The following is an 18925-nucleotide window of genomic DNA, read 5'->3' as shown; positions in this document are numbered from 1 at the left end:
TTTATTTGAAACCACACCCTTGGGGGGCGGGGGTGGCTCCCTGTGGTTTGGATTTGCAACTTTTCACAGGCAAGTCTGAACCACATTGTTCCCATTAGTTTGAGTTGGGGGTGTACCTGCTGTGCTGTATTTTCTGAGGTTTCAGGGTTTGAACCAATCTCTTCAGAGGGGACTCCTCAGGTCCTCGTTTGCCACCAAATGCGCAGCTTTTCCTGATAACGTCTATGGGAATTTTCTACTCGCCTGATACTGTTCCAACTTTGGGGAACCAGCCTGCCCTGGGATGTTTTTCCTACACTCAGTTTCGGTATAGTGAGTTATACGCCAAATACTACAATTTTAGTACTTACCTGTGATTTGTATTGTATTTTCAAATACATTCTCTACACTTGCACAAATGTGAATGTAGATTTACACTTTATATAAACAAGAGGTAGTTAGCTGTTATCAACAGTCACAAACATCAAATGAATGCTATTTCTCAATACACACGGTTATTTTATTCAATAATTCATATAAAATTCAATATTTCAAAAACATGAAATAAAACACTGCATAAAAAAATACAATTCCGTGGTGACAAAGACAAGGCCTTATTCAACAGGTAGTTATCCAGGTGGATCGAACTGTTACCTACTACTGAGATTTTGTTAGACATCTCAGTGTAGTTTCCGTCCTTTATTAGGATTTGTATCCGTTTGCATAACTTTTTAACCAATTTGATGAACTCGACATGTTTCAGTTCTCATCTACTATTTTTGGAACTTTCTTCAGGAGTATTGTCACTCTACACTTTTTACAATAAAACAAAACGTACAACAATTGCATCAGTTGAAGATGATTCCAACTCCTGTTGACAGGGAAAAAGCATCTGCTTTTTACGGTGTGACTGTTGATAAAAACAACAAAGAGAGAGGGTAAGCTATTGTTGCTATGACCGCCATGATCCCTCACCATTGACTATGTTGGAACGGGGTGGTGGGATTTGTAGTCCAAAACATCTTCACACCCAAAGATTGCAGACCCTTCTATGGTGTACTGTGTCTGCAACACCCACACATACGATTTATTGGGGATGTATTGTCATGCAGTTTTGCAGCGAAGATTCTCGGATTAGTCTTGAGTATACAGAGCCTACGGCTGTGGGGAATTCTCCCCTTTTTCCTTCACCAGCTTTGGGTGTGACAGGTGATCGACATAGGATAAGAACACTGATTAAAGAGGGATACTCTGAAATCAAGGAAAATTATGAATTACACAAGCAGCAGCATTCTGCACAACTTACTGACACATGTGGCAAAATAGAAAATTGCTTTGTCGTGGATACCAGAACTGAAGAGGGGCATTGGCCAACACATTACAGACTGGATTTACTCTTCATAGGGAAGAATTCACATCTCTAAGACACAGCTATTCTGATGCTCCTATGATATTTTAGGAGTTAAATTGTAGCCTTCTGTATGTGTGCAATAATATGTTTAATATAATTCTTAATCATGTTTATGATTTATGACTTTCATGGCATGTGGCTAGTCTTCATTAATTGAATTTTTGTTTGTTAAAAATTATTGTGCTTAGCTGTTCCAATCTTTAAATGGTAATGGTGTATGTTAAGAAGACTTTCCTTAGGCACTGTTTTCGGGCCAAGCTACATCCACCTCACTTGGTTGCAGGGTTTTCTTCAAGTATATCAGGCTTTTCAAGGAGTAGGGTGGCAACGCAGCCCAGGACTAACTCAGGACAGGATCAGGTGTGGTCAAGAGGTGCAGTAAACACTTTTAATAGATACAAAATAAAATATTGTCCTTCCAGTATAGTCTTAGACAAATATAACCTTTTATGTAGATATGGTAAAAGTGAAGAATCCTTGTTGCAGGTAAGTAAAACTTTACAAGATCAACGTGTAAATCATTTAACAATAGTTTAAAGACTTTAAAAGTTCTTGGCAGTTCTGGAAAGAGAACTTGTAAAAGGTAAGTAGGGTTTTTTCCTTTGTTTTCAGGCAACATAACAAAAGACAGTTAAGTGAAAGTCACAGGGACAAAGACTTGTGGAAAAGCTGTGTTCCTTGAGGAAAAGGCTTCACCTTGGCGAAAAGTACCAACAATTGCAGTCCAAGGCTTCTAGTCACTTCTGAAGGATGGCTTCCCCTTGGATCTGAAGAAGGGACCCAATGATGAAGACAAAGTCCTCCAGCAATCCCTGAGGAAGTACAGTTGATTGCCAGTCCATGCACAGTACGCGCTTCTATGATCTTCCAGATGTATGTTTCTCCAGAGACCCCCAAAGGTTTAATTGATGATTTACCGGTGCAGAACAGAGTAGCAGATCACTGAGAAGACTGCCAACTTGGCAATGGGTCTGAGCCAGCAGCGCAGGAATTAGGTATCGGGTCTTTGGAGTTTCAGTTGGTGCTCACCTGAAACACTATGTTCCTATGACATCCATTCACCCAGGAGTAGCATTCCAAGGATTGATTTGGCACCTGGCATCATTGAAGATTCAGCCCCCCGAACACACTCAAGAAGAGCCAGCAAACTTAGAGTCTTTGCATTGCAGGTTCTGTGATATGGCTGAGCAGCACGAGCTCCTGTAACTTTCAAGTTGGGGGGGGGGGGGGGAGAAGAAGTCAGGGCACTTGCTAGATGTCCCCAGATGAGGAAAATGGGGTCCTTCGCTACAGAGGAGCACTGGGTCAAGTGCAGCAAAGGGGCTGTCGCTTCTGGGACAGCAATGAAGGTATCGCCAGCACATACAGGGAGACGGGACACTGGGGCAGATGAGCTGATACTGCTGTCCTAGGTGGATTGGAGGAAGGGAGCACCACACTCTGTACTTTATTATTAGAGAACCGGTGCTGCACACTCTGATTCCCTGGAGTGCTCAAGATGCTGGTGCAGAGCTTCATCCCCTTCCTTGAGCATCGGACCTTACAGCTGTGCTGCTTTGCGTTCTAACGGCAAGACCAAGTAGCCATCTGCATATATCAATCAGAGCTAGTTCAGGCTGCTACAGCCGCCATCTTAGGGTGACCAGCATCCTTTGGCCATACATGACCACTTCTCCCCCAACACACACTTGCGCATCATTTCACACCATCGGATTATGAGGACAAAGACCTTTGTCTTGGGTACCTGGAAGAGTGGATCAAATGGGGCTCCAGCTAGACAAAAAAATGGTTCCATCTTACTGGGCCATTTTGCATAAAGGGCCACTTCCACCAGCCTACCCACATGAATAACGGAGGATAAATACACCCTGGGACACTATGGGGCATCTTTGTGGTACCCCTACTTTAGGAGTCTTAAGGACTCTTAAGACTGAGCACAAAAAAAAACACTCCTTCAGAGAGGCTCTAGCTTAAGCCTGGCATGGAGAAAAAGAAGGGAATGAAAAATCAAAGGGTTCAGCAAAATGTAGAGGGGACCTTTTGAAGCTAGGGAAGAATTCCATTTTGGGGCTCTTTAGTGTTGCTTTGTCATCTAAGCGAAGAGTCCTCCAATGCTGAAATGCAGGTCTAACAAGAAATTTCAATTGGATACGTTAAACTGGATGAATGTTTTGTGGGGGCCAAAGTAGCGCCTCTGTTATTTTAAGTTTAAAAATAAATAAGTAGTAAAGTGAGGGTCAAACAGTTACTTGAATGTGGGTCAACTGAATGCTGAGCAAACAAAAACGGTAGTACTGCTGTGGGGACACAAGGGATGACTGGCTTCATGATGAGAGAGGGCATCGTGAGAGATTGGACATCTTGATTGGGACCCTGAGTCGCTGTGAGTGGGCTGGCATTTTGATAATAGTTTTCAACTTTTTACAATTTAAACCAAAGGTGCTGTGCCATTGAACCACTCCCTCACCTCCATTTTCGAATAGAATGTATTACTCTATAGGAGGGATACCCATGACATCAGCATCAATTCCATGCTATAGCCTGGAGAGGGCTGCAAGGGGCAGTCATGGAGAGCTGGTGGGGATACATGGTGATCAGGGAAAGCAAATGATTTAAGGGGACTGCCGGGTTCAAAGCAAATTCAGTGAAGCCTTTGTGTTGGAAGCTCAAAAGTGAGCTCAGGGGGATCCGCTCTGAATCCAACCCAGGTAAATCGTGTACTGTTAGACAATTAGGTCGATGTAGCAATCGCTCACATGGGCACACCTAAACAATGTGCATATTTTAAACCTCTCCACGCTTGTGGGGGTGTTCTGCCTCTTAATGTGCAGCAGTAGAGCAAGGGTACTGAGTGTACCGTTATTTTGAGCATCCTATTTCTCTATGGTCTCTTGTCTCCCAGAAGCACAGATACAAGGCAAACCTCTCATGGTGCCTCTGCCTCGTGGTACCCCCCACTTATAGCAAAGGGCAAGAACGCGGTGGGGAGTTTCAAGTTTTATCCTAGCATATGAGCTTGTGCCTGGCATACAGCGACTGTATTTCGTAATGTAATGGCAGTACACTGGCATACAATTGCTGCAGAGTCCCTGGCAGAAGAATACCTGTGGAAATGTGTAGCTGCATTTAGGCAAAGGATGGTTTTGGCTGCACATGTCATTCTAAGAAGCTTTTAGGCTTTGTCAATGCTCGTTTTTGCTGCTTGCCAAATCTTCATGATTGCATTACATTTGTTCTGTTGAGACTATTTAAATGTATGATTTTACAGCAAAACCAATACAATCCGCTACTTATTTTAGGTTGAAAATATTCTGCTCCATGACCGTGGTCACTATGTGCTCTGTGATTTTGGCAGCGCTACCAACAAGTTTCAGAACCCTCAGGCCGAAGGTGTCAATGCGGTTGAAGAGGAAATCAAGAAGTAAGTACGCAAAATTCCCAGTGCATCATGGGAATGGCCGGTTGAAGTAGAGGTGGCGGCAAGCCCACGAGTTCCAGCTAAAATGTATTGAGCACGATTGATGTTTGAAAAGCAGATAAACTACAGACATTGAGTGATAAAGTTTATTTTTTCTGGATATTGGATATGAAATCTAGGGTTTTTGACCTTGAAGCAGGATTCTGTTGACCATTATTGGCTGTAGTTATGAGAGGTGTTTACTTTAAGGTCTTAATCCACATTTGTTGGAAATAAAGCCTATCACTACGGTTTGTCTAACTAAGGGGATTGTGTTATGGTTGTTTTCTTTTCTTTTCTTTTCTTTTTGGTCCAAAAATGCTTAATTTCACAAAGTCCTCACTTTGTTGCTGTCAGTGATGTGCGTTTCTGTTTCTGGTCTGCATAGGGGTTTATGTTGGTATAGCATTCAGGCAATGCAAAGGGGCCTCAAATGGAGGCCTACTGGTAAGTGGTCTCATTTTGAAAAGAGGCATCATCATAAGTAACTCTGAGGCAAGTCTCCCTTACTCGACTCCTTCAAACCCACCCACGCTGCTCTAGCCCAATCAAACTCTTCAGATCGCCCGAGTACGTTTCATTGGACTGCGCGTTCCATCTTGCAGGTTGGAATTGTAGAAATCTGCATAGCAGAGCCCACTTTCACAATGCATAAATGAAGGAAAATTTAATGCAGGTCTAAGTAAAGGTTTAAAGGTTTTATGGTTTTCTCGACCTATGTCATGCTCGTTCTCAACTTTAACTACGGCTGCACGGTCCCTTTTTAGCCTTGGTAACCACACCATTTTTCTCACATTGTTCCTGCTAGATGCTCCCTCCATTTCTTGCAATACCTCCATCTGTAACATTGTTACTTATTTATAACCTCCAGTTGTCACCATTCACACAAGTGTTTGCCGGTGGAAGTTCACATCTCATCCTTTAAGGATTTCCTCACTATGCTTTATTTCCCAGTGGGAGTATGAGATATTGGTGAAATTCCCCCCTTCGTCATTCTCCATTTTCACTACATTGCCAAGTAAGTTTCGGACTCTTCACGACTTGCTAATAGGAGTTTACAGTGTAGAAAGTGTTTGTAGGCATAACCGCAGTTATGGGGAAATGTCAGGTAATCTCCTTACCGTATAAGTGCGTAGAAAGCATCAGGCTACCCAAGAGAAATCCTCAAGAAGAGTTCCACCCCAAGTTCAAGACCCAGGAACGCCATGAAGGAAGAACAGCCAAATTTCTGCTAATGTCTCTATGGCAAAAATGTGATGGAAGGAGCGACCTGCAGAGACCCACAACCACACTGGACCCATGAGGGAAAGTATCAAGAACTACCTACCAGCACAGGGCCCAGAGGTAAGTACTCATGGTGGCAGTTTCCCAAAAAGATCTGCTCAGCAATGGCATAACAACCCAGTGCGTGAAAGTCTTCCTTAGTCTGTTAAGTTGTCGGGCCTAGGCACTTGGGGATTTGAACCGAAGACTAATGATGACTCAAAAAAAGAAAAGTGTGCCTTCACAGGAGTGGGACCCAGCAGTCATGAGTGAAAACAATGGTGATAAGGACTCGAGCCAGACTGAGTAAGCAAGCCAAGCAGAGTCCAACAGCATGATCGGCAAAACTGGACATTCAGCCAGCAGAAAACTACCATGACTGAAAGAGTAACCTAGGACAGCTCAGACAAACAGCAGAGGTGGGTGTAATCCTGCTCTATTACCTATCTTGATGACTGCATCATCCTACTGCAAGGCCCATGACCAAAGCGGTGTTTCTCGAAGCACTGATGAAATTTCCCAGTTCAGCCAGTGAAGTGGACCAAGGGGGAGGAACATTACATCCAAGGAAGGTCAACGAGCAGCTAAAAATCAAAATCGTAGCTGGGTGTACAGGGCCCAAGGCCAGTCAGTATGGACGAACATGGTCCCAAAATTCAGCAGGAACCCTGTGGCAAAGAAATCATCCATCATGTAAGTAAATCTGCATAGTTGAGTGGAACCCTTGGCAAAAGCCAACGGTTCTGATGCTGCGTTATGGTCTCCTCTACAAATATATTTGCACTGAAGGAGTGCCCTAAACCAGCTCTCCAATTGCACACTGTTAAGATAGAATCTGTCTGGTGGACATATTTTGGGAGGCCATCCTAGTTGTAGTGAACAGGGAACTCTGAGAGGTTACCCAAGACCCAATCAAGGTAAACGTGGCGAGTAGTGAAGTCTATTCTCAGGAAATGGGTCCACACAATAGAATACACAGTAATTCAATTCAGACCGGAATGTATAAAAATACAAATATTTATTCTAGGCCTTCTACGTGCACTGAAAAATGAAACTAACAAGGGATTGTGTACAATACTCAATAATACACATCTATACATTCATCATATGTCAATACAATGCATTCAGATAACTTAATCAACACAGGAGGCAAGTAAACTAATGCAGTAATGATGCAACCAAGTCACAAGTGAATTTCGCTAACTTCAGCAGTCCAATCCCTAAGGAGAACGGGGCCTTGTACCCAAAGGTCACAGGAGCCACAATGCTTCACACCAGAATGAGTCTATGCAGGTAACTTCTAATTTACTTTTATTAGTGATAGTTCAAGGAGGATATTGTGAGAAGTCTGGAATGAAAGTCGGACACAAGTTTGGCATGTTTTTGGTTAAAGACTTTTATTGGAAAAAGGGCTCTCTGACCCTGCTGTAAATGGAATTTCCCTACCTAAAACTAAGGATCTGTCTGTGTCAGAATGTCAAAATCAAAACCGTCCTTGTGTCCAAAAGTTCTATTGTGACCCTCCCACTATAAAATAAACTATTAGGTGAAACGGGAAATGTCTTTAACCTTGGGTGATTGCAAACGAGTTCATGGAGGAAGAATAAACGGCTCCAACACAAGTGCTCAAAGGGTGAAAATGCGTGGCTCCAGAGGTGGGGTCCCTTCCCCTGGAATTCTCCTCGTACAAATGATTCTTGGTCCAACAGTTCTTTGTGTCTTTCTTGGCCCACAACAATACTGTTATTTACAAAGCTGCTTATCTTTGTAGTTCCACTTCTTTCAACAAGTTACTTTTGTCTGGTGAACACAGTTCTGTATTTCTTCTTGTAGACTTGCAACTGCCTGGTATACTCTCCTGCCAGGGCTGCTTGTATTCACACACAATTGTAATTGCCTGGTTTACTCTCCTGCAATGGCTTTATCATTAGTTCCCCTTTTATTTCCACAGTTGTGCATACTCTCTTTGGTACATTAAATCTCCTTGATACATCATTCGATTTCGCTTCACCACATATTTGTATTCCATACAATCATCTCTTGTTTGGGGTCTTTTTTGCAATATGCTTTTTTGTTTCTCATTCAGTGTCTTTACATTCTCTCCTTCTGCGGCTTTAATGATTACATTTCGTATTTGGTGCAGTCGCCAAAACACCCCAGAGTCCCCACAGTGTCTGGTCTGACTCACCGGCTCTTGGTGGCTTTCCCCTGTTCGTGCTGAAGTGGCAAATATGTACCGCCTTCTTTCGCCTCTGGACTGCTCTGCTTCTCTCCGGTGTCTCCCTCAGCACGCCCATCTCGGTCCAGGTCCCTGTAGGTTAAATGTTGCTTTCTGTGGTTGCTGCACGCCCAGAAGCTTTCCATTGCCTCCTGGTGTGTCTGCAGCGCAACCTGCAGCATTTCCTTCACCCCCCCTTCAGGCGAACCGCTCGGCTCTGATAAGAGAGAGGGGCGAGAGTGCACATCTTACTTTCTTGATAGTGTATTTCGTTTCCAATGGAATGTTATTTTGTAAATAAATATGTTAATGGGGTGCAGCCCACTATCATGTGCCACCGTGTTGGGCACAGAAAATGAACATGGAGAAAAAGAGACCGAGGCAAAAGTGCCTTCGGTGTGGGCCGCACACCCTTGATTCCCACTAAGGGTTAATCGATTTCTTTTGTGATCGTTATTCAGTTAATAAAATCCAACTTCAATCGTAATTCACAGATATGTATATTTTTTAATTTTTCAATTGCTGTGTTTATAAAGCTCATAAATTGTGCTTAATTGGTTAAACTTCACCAAAAAAGCTAATTATCTCAGTTGAGGCAAAACAGAAAACCCATCTGGCTAATGCATTTCGGATTGTATCCTTCGTCAGAGCCAGGTTAGTACTACACACATAATAATGCATTAAAAAGAATTATCAGTGATGACGGAGAGTACGAACAAGAACTTGAAAAACTAAGCAAAAAACTTAAAGATAGGGGATACCCGAATGAAGATCTACAGACAGCAAAAGAAAAGGTACAAAAAATAACAAGAACCAGCACTCTAGCACCAAAGGACAAAAAGCAATCCCCATCACTTGTATATGTGTCTAAATATTCATCCCAAAGTATGCAGATCAAAAGATGTATAAATAAACATTGGACAATACTTAAAAATGACGAAAGAACTAAGAATCTCTTCTTAGAGACCCCAACGTTTGCTTTGGATTTTATTAACTGAATAACGATCACAAAAGAAATCGATTAACCCTTAGTGGGAATCAAGGGTGTGCGGCCCACACCGAAGGCACTTTTGCCTCGGTCTCTTTTTCTCCATGAACCGCTCGGCTCTGCCATTCTTCCAAGCAGCAGCAGCCGTCATGACTTGCTCTCCTGTCTTTAAAACTCCTGCATATAGGTGCACTTTGAAAACCACTAGAACGCTCATTAAGCTTTGGGCTAATTTCATTCTGCATTACTCTTTCCCTCCTCCTCGTCCCTGCATTTGGGTGATTGTGGGAAAATGAGTCCATTGATGTCGGGTGATGCAGATTACTTGAAAAATCACTTTCAACAGTTCCAAATGATATACCAATTATATATGGTGAAAAATTAGAACCGGAAAAGGTTGTCTTGAATCGTCCACATTATAGACCAGGGATGGAAGTTTGCTCTACAGAACTTTGGGAAAGGGTTTCTCTCCTTTTCCTAATGGGGTGTAGATGTTAGGGTAGTTTTCCTACAGTACATTTGGAGGTAACACCCTATAAAACTATCCCTTGGTATACATGTCCCCAACTCTTTGTATAAGTCTGTAATACCCAAAGGATATGGTAGAATGACAGAGCAGCCAGGTTTGTCTGCCGAGGAGGATGTGAGCACTAGGTAAATGCACTGAATCCAGTCAATGCGATAGTCCAAAGAAACACTTACACACCGAAAGTTATATTAAAGTATACATGTATTCTTATATAAACAAGGCAAGGTGGGTAAATACTAATTTCAACTAACCAACGTACATAGGAATTAATACCAATACTTGGTGACTGCTTCAATAGAAGTTGCTCATGGTTACAAGTGTTACAGAGAATGACCGACAGTTCTACCTTATTATTGGTACTACCACGCACTCGTATTCGTTACACAGAAACAGTAATTTAATTAATTGAGTATTGTCACAGCATACACATTCTTTAGAAAGGAAAAGGAGGGTTATTCAATACTTCAACAGTACGTTACTTTATAGTAACACTTTTCAAGGCTCTCAAAGCTTTAGAAGTCCAATCCCTAACTATACAAGAGTCCGTGTAGGAGTGAAACCAAAAGTCTTGTGTAACAGCAAGAAAGTTAAAGTTCCTCAGGACGTTATATTCCCTACAATAAAAATGCTCAGCAAGATAATACAAGTTACATGGACCCTGCACATGACTCCCTGATAGGACACAAGCTGGCAAGTCTGAGCCAGAAGTATGGGTGGACACCCAAACATCTTGTCATGCACTCCAGTCACACTGAAGTGACTATTTGGCTTAAGGTAAGTTCCACCTTGACCCTCACAGTACCTTAGAGTAGAAGTTGAAAACGCAGCTGGATTCTCTCATGTGCAGGAGCAATGGACCCGGTTTCTGGATTCCTCGAGTTTGGTGACAAAAAGGAGGACTCTGAATGGGATGTCAGGGCAGCAGTCTTGAGAGAGGACCTTCAGCAAGGATTTCTTCGGTCTCCCGCATCGGTCTGTGGTTTTGGTGCCTTTTTCAGTGCCAACAATGGACGGGTTATCACCAGGTCGATCTTCCTTGGTTCTTCAGCCCTGCACTCTGGTAAGGGGACTTGGATGAGTGGGATTGTGCCTCTGGATGTCCAACTGGAGCTCACCAAAGCTTTAAATGGATTTGGCCATGCCAAGACATTGCACTGCAAATGGGTCGGAGGTCTCCTACAATTCGGGGTTGGCAGCCCTGGAAGAGCACAGCACATCAGGAGATGGCCTGATTTGTAGTTTGTCTTGGGTCTGGTTGGTCACTCCAGCCAAAGGGATGGAGTCATCCTCTTTGGAGCTCCTCTGTGGATAAGAAAACAGGGTCAGGACAGCAGTGGCCGCTTCACGGTTACTGGAAGGCTCTGTAGGTGTCTCTGGTCAGCTTCAGATCTTCTGTTGCAGTGGTCGACTTGCCTTCTTCCTCAGGAACCTCGCTGTTTATTCAGTTCTCCCATTCAATCCTCTGCAAACTCTCCCAACAGTTTACAGAAAGGGGTGGGTGGCTGCCTTGGCAAACAAACTTGGGCCTAGGTGGGGACACCCAAGGATTGCCGTCATAGACAACTTGCACACAGTCCTCCCCCTCTCAGAATGGTAGAAGAAGGGCCAACAAAGGACAATCGCATGAGAAATGACGAACAAAGAATGGAGCCACCATGTTAGAACATGGGTGACCCTATTGTACATAACCCAAACTGGAAATGCAGTCTGCGGTAAAAACGAGCACAATAGTTGGTAGAACACATCCACTGCCATCAGCCGTAATGTCACTGTCACATAATGACTACTATGTCACAAGAGCAGAGCGAGGGGGGTTGGTAGGTATCCCCTTAGCACTCCACATAACGTGGTGTGTGCTAATCTCTCATAGGGTACAGTTTTAGGAAGGATACAAGGTATCCCTCTATGCTTAAGAACAATTGTTTTTAAGGATAGTCAGAGTATCAAAGGAGAACCCAAAGCGTTCCCTGCAACACTGCACAGAGGGTGCTCCGTGCTGCAAAAGTTCAACACAGATGCCTTTAAAGAGATATGGAGGAAAGCAGACTCCATAGAAAAGGTTAAACACATAGAACAGAGTTCCAACAGTCAGAGCCCATAAGAATGGATGAGGGGGAAAAAGGCTCCCCTCATTCAGGATAGAAAGAAAAATGTAAAGAAGCCCAGCAGAAAGTGCTGGGGGTCTCGCTAGGAGAGGGGATTAAGCATAAAACGGATAGATCGATCTAACAGATGTATGGCAATGGGATTTAAAGGGGTCATTTTCACAGACAAATGAGGGATACAATGTCTCATCCAATGAAGCCATGACATATCCCCAGAGGCTGTCTCCTCCCATGTGATCCTCCCTCATATAGCCACCCCCAGGGTCAGGATCAGGTAGCGGCAGCCATGCCCTGGCCACAAGGGAGGAAGTTACCGCCGGGGAAATAGTGAGTACTCCACTGGATTCATCACAATATTCAACAAGGTTACTAAGGTAAGTAAATGTACCACAAGCTGGCAACCACCACAGATCCAGGTGCAACTGCAGAACAGCAACGCTTTTGGTGTGGTAACCTACGAGAGAGCTGGTCAGTCCACCAGGTGGTCCACAGACACTTCCAATGGCTCAGGATCACAGGATCCTTGAGAAGTTGTTGTGACTAGTTGGTCCCACTAGTCCAACGGCTGAAGCACCGCTCTGGTCTTCGGAGATCAGGTAGTCCAACATTTTCTCACTGGGCCAGATGCAGGAAGGGATGTCATGCCTCCTCAAGGGTCGTCTTCGGATCTTCAGTTGGCTGTTCATCTACGAGGGATTCTTGGCTCCAGGGCCTATCTGAAGAAATGGCTTCAGTAGTCCCCTCCTATCCACAATCCAACTGGAAGGAATTCCAAGCCCACCAATGGTATGGACCTTCACCATTTAAGCAGCCAGTAGTTGTCCAATCAAGTACAACGATTGGTTTCACTCCTGCCCCCACACACACAGTTGTATCACTGGTCTTTCAGTGCTGGACAATGTTTTGCAGTTGGAGTGCGCCCTTATTTCCAACATCTGTGACATTTGGCCCTATCAGTGGAACTTGTATGATGACCTTTTTTCTTGTTCCTCTTATTATAGTATGCAGCCCCTCAGAGCGAACCCCAGTGACATTTAATGGCCAATGAGAGAAAACGTCGAGTTATACATTATGTCACTTCGAGCGTTGATGTGGACTAAACCCTACAGGGGATAGCTTCCGATAGAACATTGCATGCTGTGTCCCATGCCCACATCTTCGTCAACCCCTTCCGATGTGGCTCCCTGATGGTGAAGGAGTCACAATCTTGCTAGTGACGGTGACTGTGTTGCCCAAGGCCAGCTGCATGCTCTCGGTTTGATTACGTAAGAGCTGCAACTCACTGCAACGTTGGTCCTTGTGCGTCTTTCACATATCAAGGGACCACAGATTCAGGTCTAAGGAGTGCCAGAGGAGGCGGAGAAGAGGCTGCATCCCTGTGCCTTGACCTCATGGATTATAATGTCACAAGTGAGGGATACAATGGCCCTCATTACGAGACCGGCGGTAACCGAGCCGGAAAAACCGTCGGGTTACCGCCGGACCCGTATTACCATTCCGCCTCTGTGATTCCTGGAATCACTGGGGCATTACGAACCCGGTGACCCGGGTATTCCGGAGGCAGAATTGTACAAGTCCCCATTCCCATGGAGCACCATAGGACTCCATGGTGATGGGGACAATGGAAACACTGGTTCCGTCTATGACAAAGCCGGTGTTTCCATGTCCGCCTGCAGGCGGGTGGTGTTAAACCCGTCAGGTCAGACCTGGCAGGAGTGACACCTCCCGCCTGCAGGACTCTTAATCAGCCAGTCTGGAAAGAACGGTGGCAGCGCTTTTACCACCACCGTTCTTTCCGGACCAGCAGGGTCGTAATGAGGCCCACTGTTTCCAAACTTGTCTTTTCAATGGAATGCCAGACAACAAATCAAAACAGAGTTGACAAATCCCAATGTTTAATGGCAAAATGCAGTAGATGTGGACATGATGGACATCCAAGAGTAGAATTCGAAAATGTCAAACTCGCGAAGGCAGTGTTAAAGCCAAAGACTAAAAGGTTTGAACAGGTTGCGACGTGCAGTCTAAATGGATGCCTTGTGCTTTACCTGTCTTTGTTTTTCTTTAAACAATATGAGCGTTGTCTGGCGGTCCCGTGCGCTCATATCTTTCATACTGGATTGGTCTATGTATTATAGCGACCCTGTTGTGTTGGGTGCGTTTGTTGACTAAGTCCCTTTCTAATTCTGCTTATCGCCTCAGGTACACCACACTGTCTTATCGTGCACCGGAAATGGTCAACCTCTACAGTGGAAAAATAATCACAACCAAGGCTGACATCTGGGTAGGTACTAACATGGAAAGCTGCCAGGAAATTGTACATCGTTGACGGCTTCTTCAGTTAAAAACAACTGTTTAGCACAAGTACTGTGACCTCTTTTCACCTTTGAACTCTACCACTCACAAAATGGTTTTTGAACATTTTGATTGTTCCCAATCTAATCCCCTGTAACGGCTGTATCATTTGTTTCTCCCTGTGGCAGATGCATTGCTAGAGAGGGCTGGGGGCTGGTGGTGGGTGGTCAGGGGAGGAGAAGCTATAGCCCCGTGTCTTTTGGTTGTAGCCCAGGATAGAATCTCGGGGGCTGCTTCCAAAAGACTAGCTAGCCCCAAGTCCCGACAGTCCCAACATAAGTGTGACCCCAGATCTTTTCCAGACCTAGCAACGCCCCTTCCCTGTGGGCGAGTGGCTGTTTACAATGTTTCCCTCATCCAACACCAAAGTGCAAATACCCATATGGTGTCACTTTTGTGTTCTCGTCTGTCCATCCCCTTCAGGGCTAATGCCATACTCTGAATATTCACTCTATCACTGCAGCAGAGGTTGATACTAAAGGGGGCTCCTTTTCATTTAGATGCCGCTGAGGTGGAGCCAAGAATCCCTGGTTGGACTGATGGCCAACATATCACGACGTGGGCTACCACTGTTCCATGCGCTGCACAAAAGACGTGCAACACATGATTGACATTTGTCTCGTAGCCGATTCTGCAGATGACTTTTCCATTCTGCAATCCCTCGTTTGTTATATATATTTGACAGTGGCGAAGTCCTGATTATGGTGCTGAACCGTTTTTTGTTTCTCTCTGCACAGGCGCTTGGGTGCCTCCTGTACAAGCTGTGTTACTTCACCTTGCCGTTCGGTGAGAGCCAGGTGGCCATCTGTGATGGGAATTTCACCATTCCGGACAACTCTCGCTACTCCCACAACATGCACTGCCTCATCCGTAAGTAGGGGTTACTGGCTCTGTCCTTGTTGGTTCTGGAGCGGGTGATGGAGGTCTAGATGGGCTGGCAGCTAGTGCTTTCTTTCCTCCAGGCATTGATATTTAGGGAAATGGGTTTTCTGCCCCCCTCTGCACTGGTGGGTTGGGAGAGCGGGGTATGGGCTAGTGACTCATCCCACTTGGTACCCTGGGAATGGAATGCAGTTCAATCTTTCTCTTGCGTATGGATGATTTTAAAGGCCATCGTCTCCTTTCCCACGGCTACAAAACAGTGCAGTGCTAGGGCCACATTCCACACTGCCTATGAATGGGTTGAACGATTGTGCCCCCTCTTTTGGGAATAGATGGGTTTCAGACTTTGCCTTATTGTCCTATTCTGCAGAGGAGTTAGTGGGCAATGAATTCATTCTTGTGGATGTAGATCTGGTAGGATCTTGGGCTTCCTTTCCAATGGCTTTTGGTGGGGGTTGGATGCTGCAACTAATTTATATTGGGTAGAAGCTAGTCCATCATTTTACTTGGATAGATATTTTTGGGATTCTAGTGTATCCTTCCCTTGGGTACAGATAGGCTATAGGTTAGTGCATCCTATTTCCAGGGTATAGCTGGGTTAGAAGCACTGCCTGTTCATATGTGCATTGTTACATCCTAGTGTCTCATATCCTCTGTTTATGGATGTATTTGGTGACTGGTGAGACTTCCCAAGGGTATAGATGTGTAAGAAGATGGAGTGTCCGCAAGTAATGGGGGGGGGGGGCGGACTATGAACAGAAGGGAGCTGGGGAAAGCTTCCCAGCATATATGAAAATAATGTATTTATACAGAGCTTGACAGGTATGTGATAGTGTGAAGGGGGTTAAGTGAAAAGTATGGACAAGCAGCTAAACAGAGATGAGGTTAGCAATATGCAGGGCCAACTGGAGAATCTTGGGGTGTAAGTATTTGCCACAAATATGTCCTAGTAACCGAGCGTATCAATGGAGCCCAAGCCAACCAATAGAGACTTGGGGTGAAAACCCCCTCCTGCTTGACCCAAGAAAAAGTTTTGAATACTGGATTAAAAGGGTTTTATACAGCACACTTGCTGTGATAAATTTGGTAAAATGCCAGATGATTTACAATTGGTTTTGCAGGTTACCTTCAGTCCAAAAATCCTTTATGTGCAAGAGCACTGTATAATTGAGTTTTTATAGCGCTTGATACCTAAGCACTGTCATTTCCCAACCCATTTTCATGATCCCTTTGACCACAATATATACCTGTATAAATACATGTTCACACTGGCTGTACCATACTTTTCCATTTACATGCTGGCGGCACCAATATATGCCAATATTCCCATGTAAGAACATACTCATGTTTGCTCTGCACACAATTGCAGTAATGATAGTATAAGAAAACATGTCCATACTGGCTCGGCCAATATATGGTAGTATCCCCACATAAGAACATACTCAACTTGGCTTTCCCATTAAAAATGCATTGCGACAATAAGAATACATGTCCAAACTGGCTGCCCACTAAAGCCCAGTCTAGACCTCTAAAAACAGTTATCATAGGCCCAGAATAAAATGTCATGCCACAGAAAAAAATGGCTAGACTGGCTGCACCAAAGGCTGTAGAAGCAAAACACTCCCAGCCTTGCATGGTCCATTTGACATGACTTAGCCAAGTCATTTAACCAGACATCCAAGGATAAAGCAAGCGTATTCATTCTAGCAACAACAATCCAACAACATACCATCACATCAAGATGGCTCCCTTCCGCCTCCCTTTCAGGAAGGGAGGCAGAAGGCTACTCATTTCTGCAGCCTCTGTTTGTTGGGGCCTTTATCCTGTCCTCCACAGCCACATTTCTTCCACTTATCCCTAATATTGGAGACCTAACTTCTGTTGTGTAACGCCGGGGTATGTTTGCAATACAGAAAACCCCTGGGGTTAGAAATAAGTGCCTCCTTTTCACTAGGGATAGGAATGTTTGAACCTTGGGCATCCTTTAACTATGCTTTAGATTGCTTAGAAGTCAGTCTGACCTTCTCCTGTATATCTCATAGGTGTCCTCTCCTGATCTCAGTGGCCAGTGTATGTGTTCTCCTGGGTATATCTGACTTTGTTTATATAGAGCCAGGTTAGTCAGTTGTGTTCTCTTCTGGGTATCGGTGGGTTAGAAACTAGTGCCCACTTTCCCCGAATCCAGCTGGGTTTACTCATTTCTTGGGCATTGAATGGATTGTTGTAAGAAGTGGTGTCTTCTTTTCTAGGGTCACAAGCGTTAATTGAAACTAGAAGCAGGGGTAGTCAACCTGTCACCAGCCAGATGCTTTGGAGACCTAAAACTCCCATAAACCCCAGCCAGCATAGTCGATGTTGCAGGACCATCAGAGTTGTAGACCAGAGCAATTGGAGGATGGCAAGTTGCCTGGCCTATGGACTAGAACCTCTTTTTCTTTAGATATGGCTGTATATTAATTATACTTTCCCTTTTGCTGATTTCAGCCTGTCCATCTCCCTTCCCCTTGACACCAGGCATAATATCGGGCCATTTTCAGTCTATGCAACATGATTGGAGCACCTACCTTGCCTGTCTTGTGGGAGCAGTTTGCATCCCATTGGAGAATAAGATTATCTAGCAAAAAATATGTAGCTTGTGGCACATTATTCAACATCCCCCTCAGCGCAGTCCACACTCTGATGGCTTCTTCACAAAAGGATCCCTAAAGATTTGGCTAAGCTTACAGGTTTTTTATCTCCCTATAGGGTATATGCTGGAACCGGACCCCGATATCAGGCCAGACATCTTCCTGGTCTCTTACTTTGCCTTTAAGATGTCTAAGCGAGAATGCCCAGTGCAGAATGTACAGGTACGTGATTGTGGGACAGAGCGTACGATAATCTGTTCATACTAAAAATGCTGCTCCTATCATAAACTCTTGGCTTCATAACAATATTTTCCACATCATTCTCCTGTCACTTCTGATCTCGTTGGCAAATATAGCCTAATGATTGATAGGGAGAATTCTCAGAAATGTGCTAATTCCCTTCTACCTTAGAGATCCCCAGCTCTTTCGCTGGACTTTATGACCTTTTAGATCACATGTCATTTTAATGTGATCTCATTTCTGTGTTCTTTTTGACTTTGGAGTCTCACAAACTCCATAGGCATCATCTTTACATTGTGTCACACAGCACCTTCAGTGCAGTGGCACAGGGAAGTCTCTTAGAATTCCCAAAGGTTTAGATACCTTCTCTTGGTGAAACTGTTTCCAGGACCAGCGAAGTGAAATTGACTTTATTAACAGTTTGTAACTTTCTAAACCCACCACACACTATCTTACAATAGAGTGCTGGAGGTGTTACTTAGTATCCCCTTTGTCTAGTTTCTCATGCAACATTTTTATTACCCTTTCTACAATTAATGGCTGGTGGCAGTGGTTTACATTTTAATACTATTGTGTGTTTTTATCTTCTTTTTTCACCATTTCTTGCCAGGAAAGTCCTTCTTGAGATTTACTCTGAGCGCCAAACCAGGTTTGGTCTCTTTATTCGTTTTGTCTTTGGTGGGATTCATGAGTGACGCCCACCTCTGGCACCAGTATGTCTGGCAGGGGCAGAAAGTGAGGGAGGTGCCCGAAACTCCCTGTGCTTAATCGCCTTGGTTACAGGAATGCACCCAAAGGTGATTTGCCGGCTGGCTGTCCGGCAAGGACAGCCACCCTGCTGTGTGATTGACAGCTATGCTGGAATGAATGGAAG

At 44.4% G+C, this 18925-nt stretch overlaps 1 protein-coding gene across 10 annotated transcripts in view; it reads left to right on the top strand.

The window, feature by feature from the left end:
* Positions 1-18925, top strand: part of AAK1 (AP2 associated kinase 1) — a 498991-nt gene that overhangs the window by 158664 nt on the left and 321402 nt on the right. For all 10 annotated transcript variants that reach the window (XM_069618901.1, XM_069618899.1, XM_069618897.1 and 7 more), the window contains exons 6-9: positions 4690-4811; positions 14150-14231; positions 15040-15172; positions 17930-18033. In XM_069618901.1, the coding sequence (XP_069475002.1) occupies positions 4690-4811; positions 14150-14231; positions 15040-15172; positions 17930-18033 (441 nt within the window). The remainder of the gene's footprint in view (positions 1-4689; positions 4812-14149; positions 14232-15039; positions 15173-17929; positions 18034-18925) is intronic.

The sequence above is a fragment of the Ambystoma mexicanum genome, chromosome 10, assembly GCF_040938575.1.
Source record: "Ambystoma mexicanum isolate Mex_15411 chromosome 10, UKY_AmexF1_1, whole genome shotgun sequence".
Classification (NCBI taxonomy): Eukaryota; Metazoa; Chordata; class Amphibia; order Caudata; family Ambystomatidae; genus Ambystoma; species Ambystoma mexicanum.
Note: the sequence above shows the minus strand (reverse complement) of the source record. Positions and strands in the feature narration are given on the sequence as shown.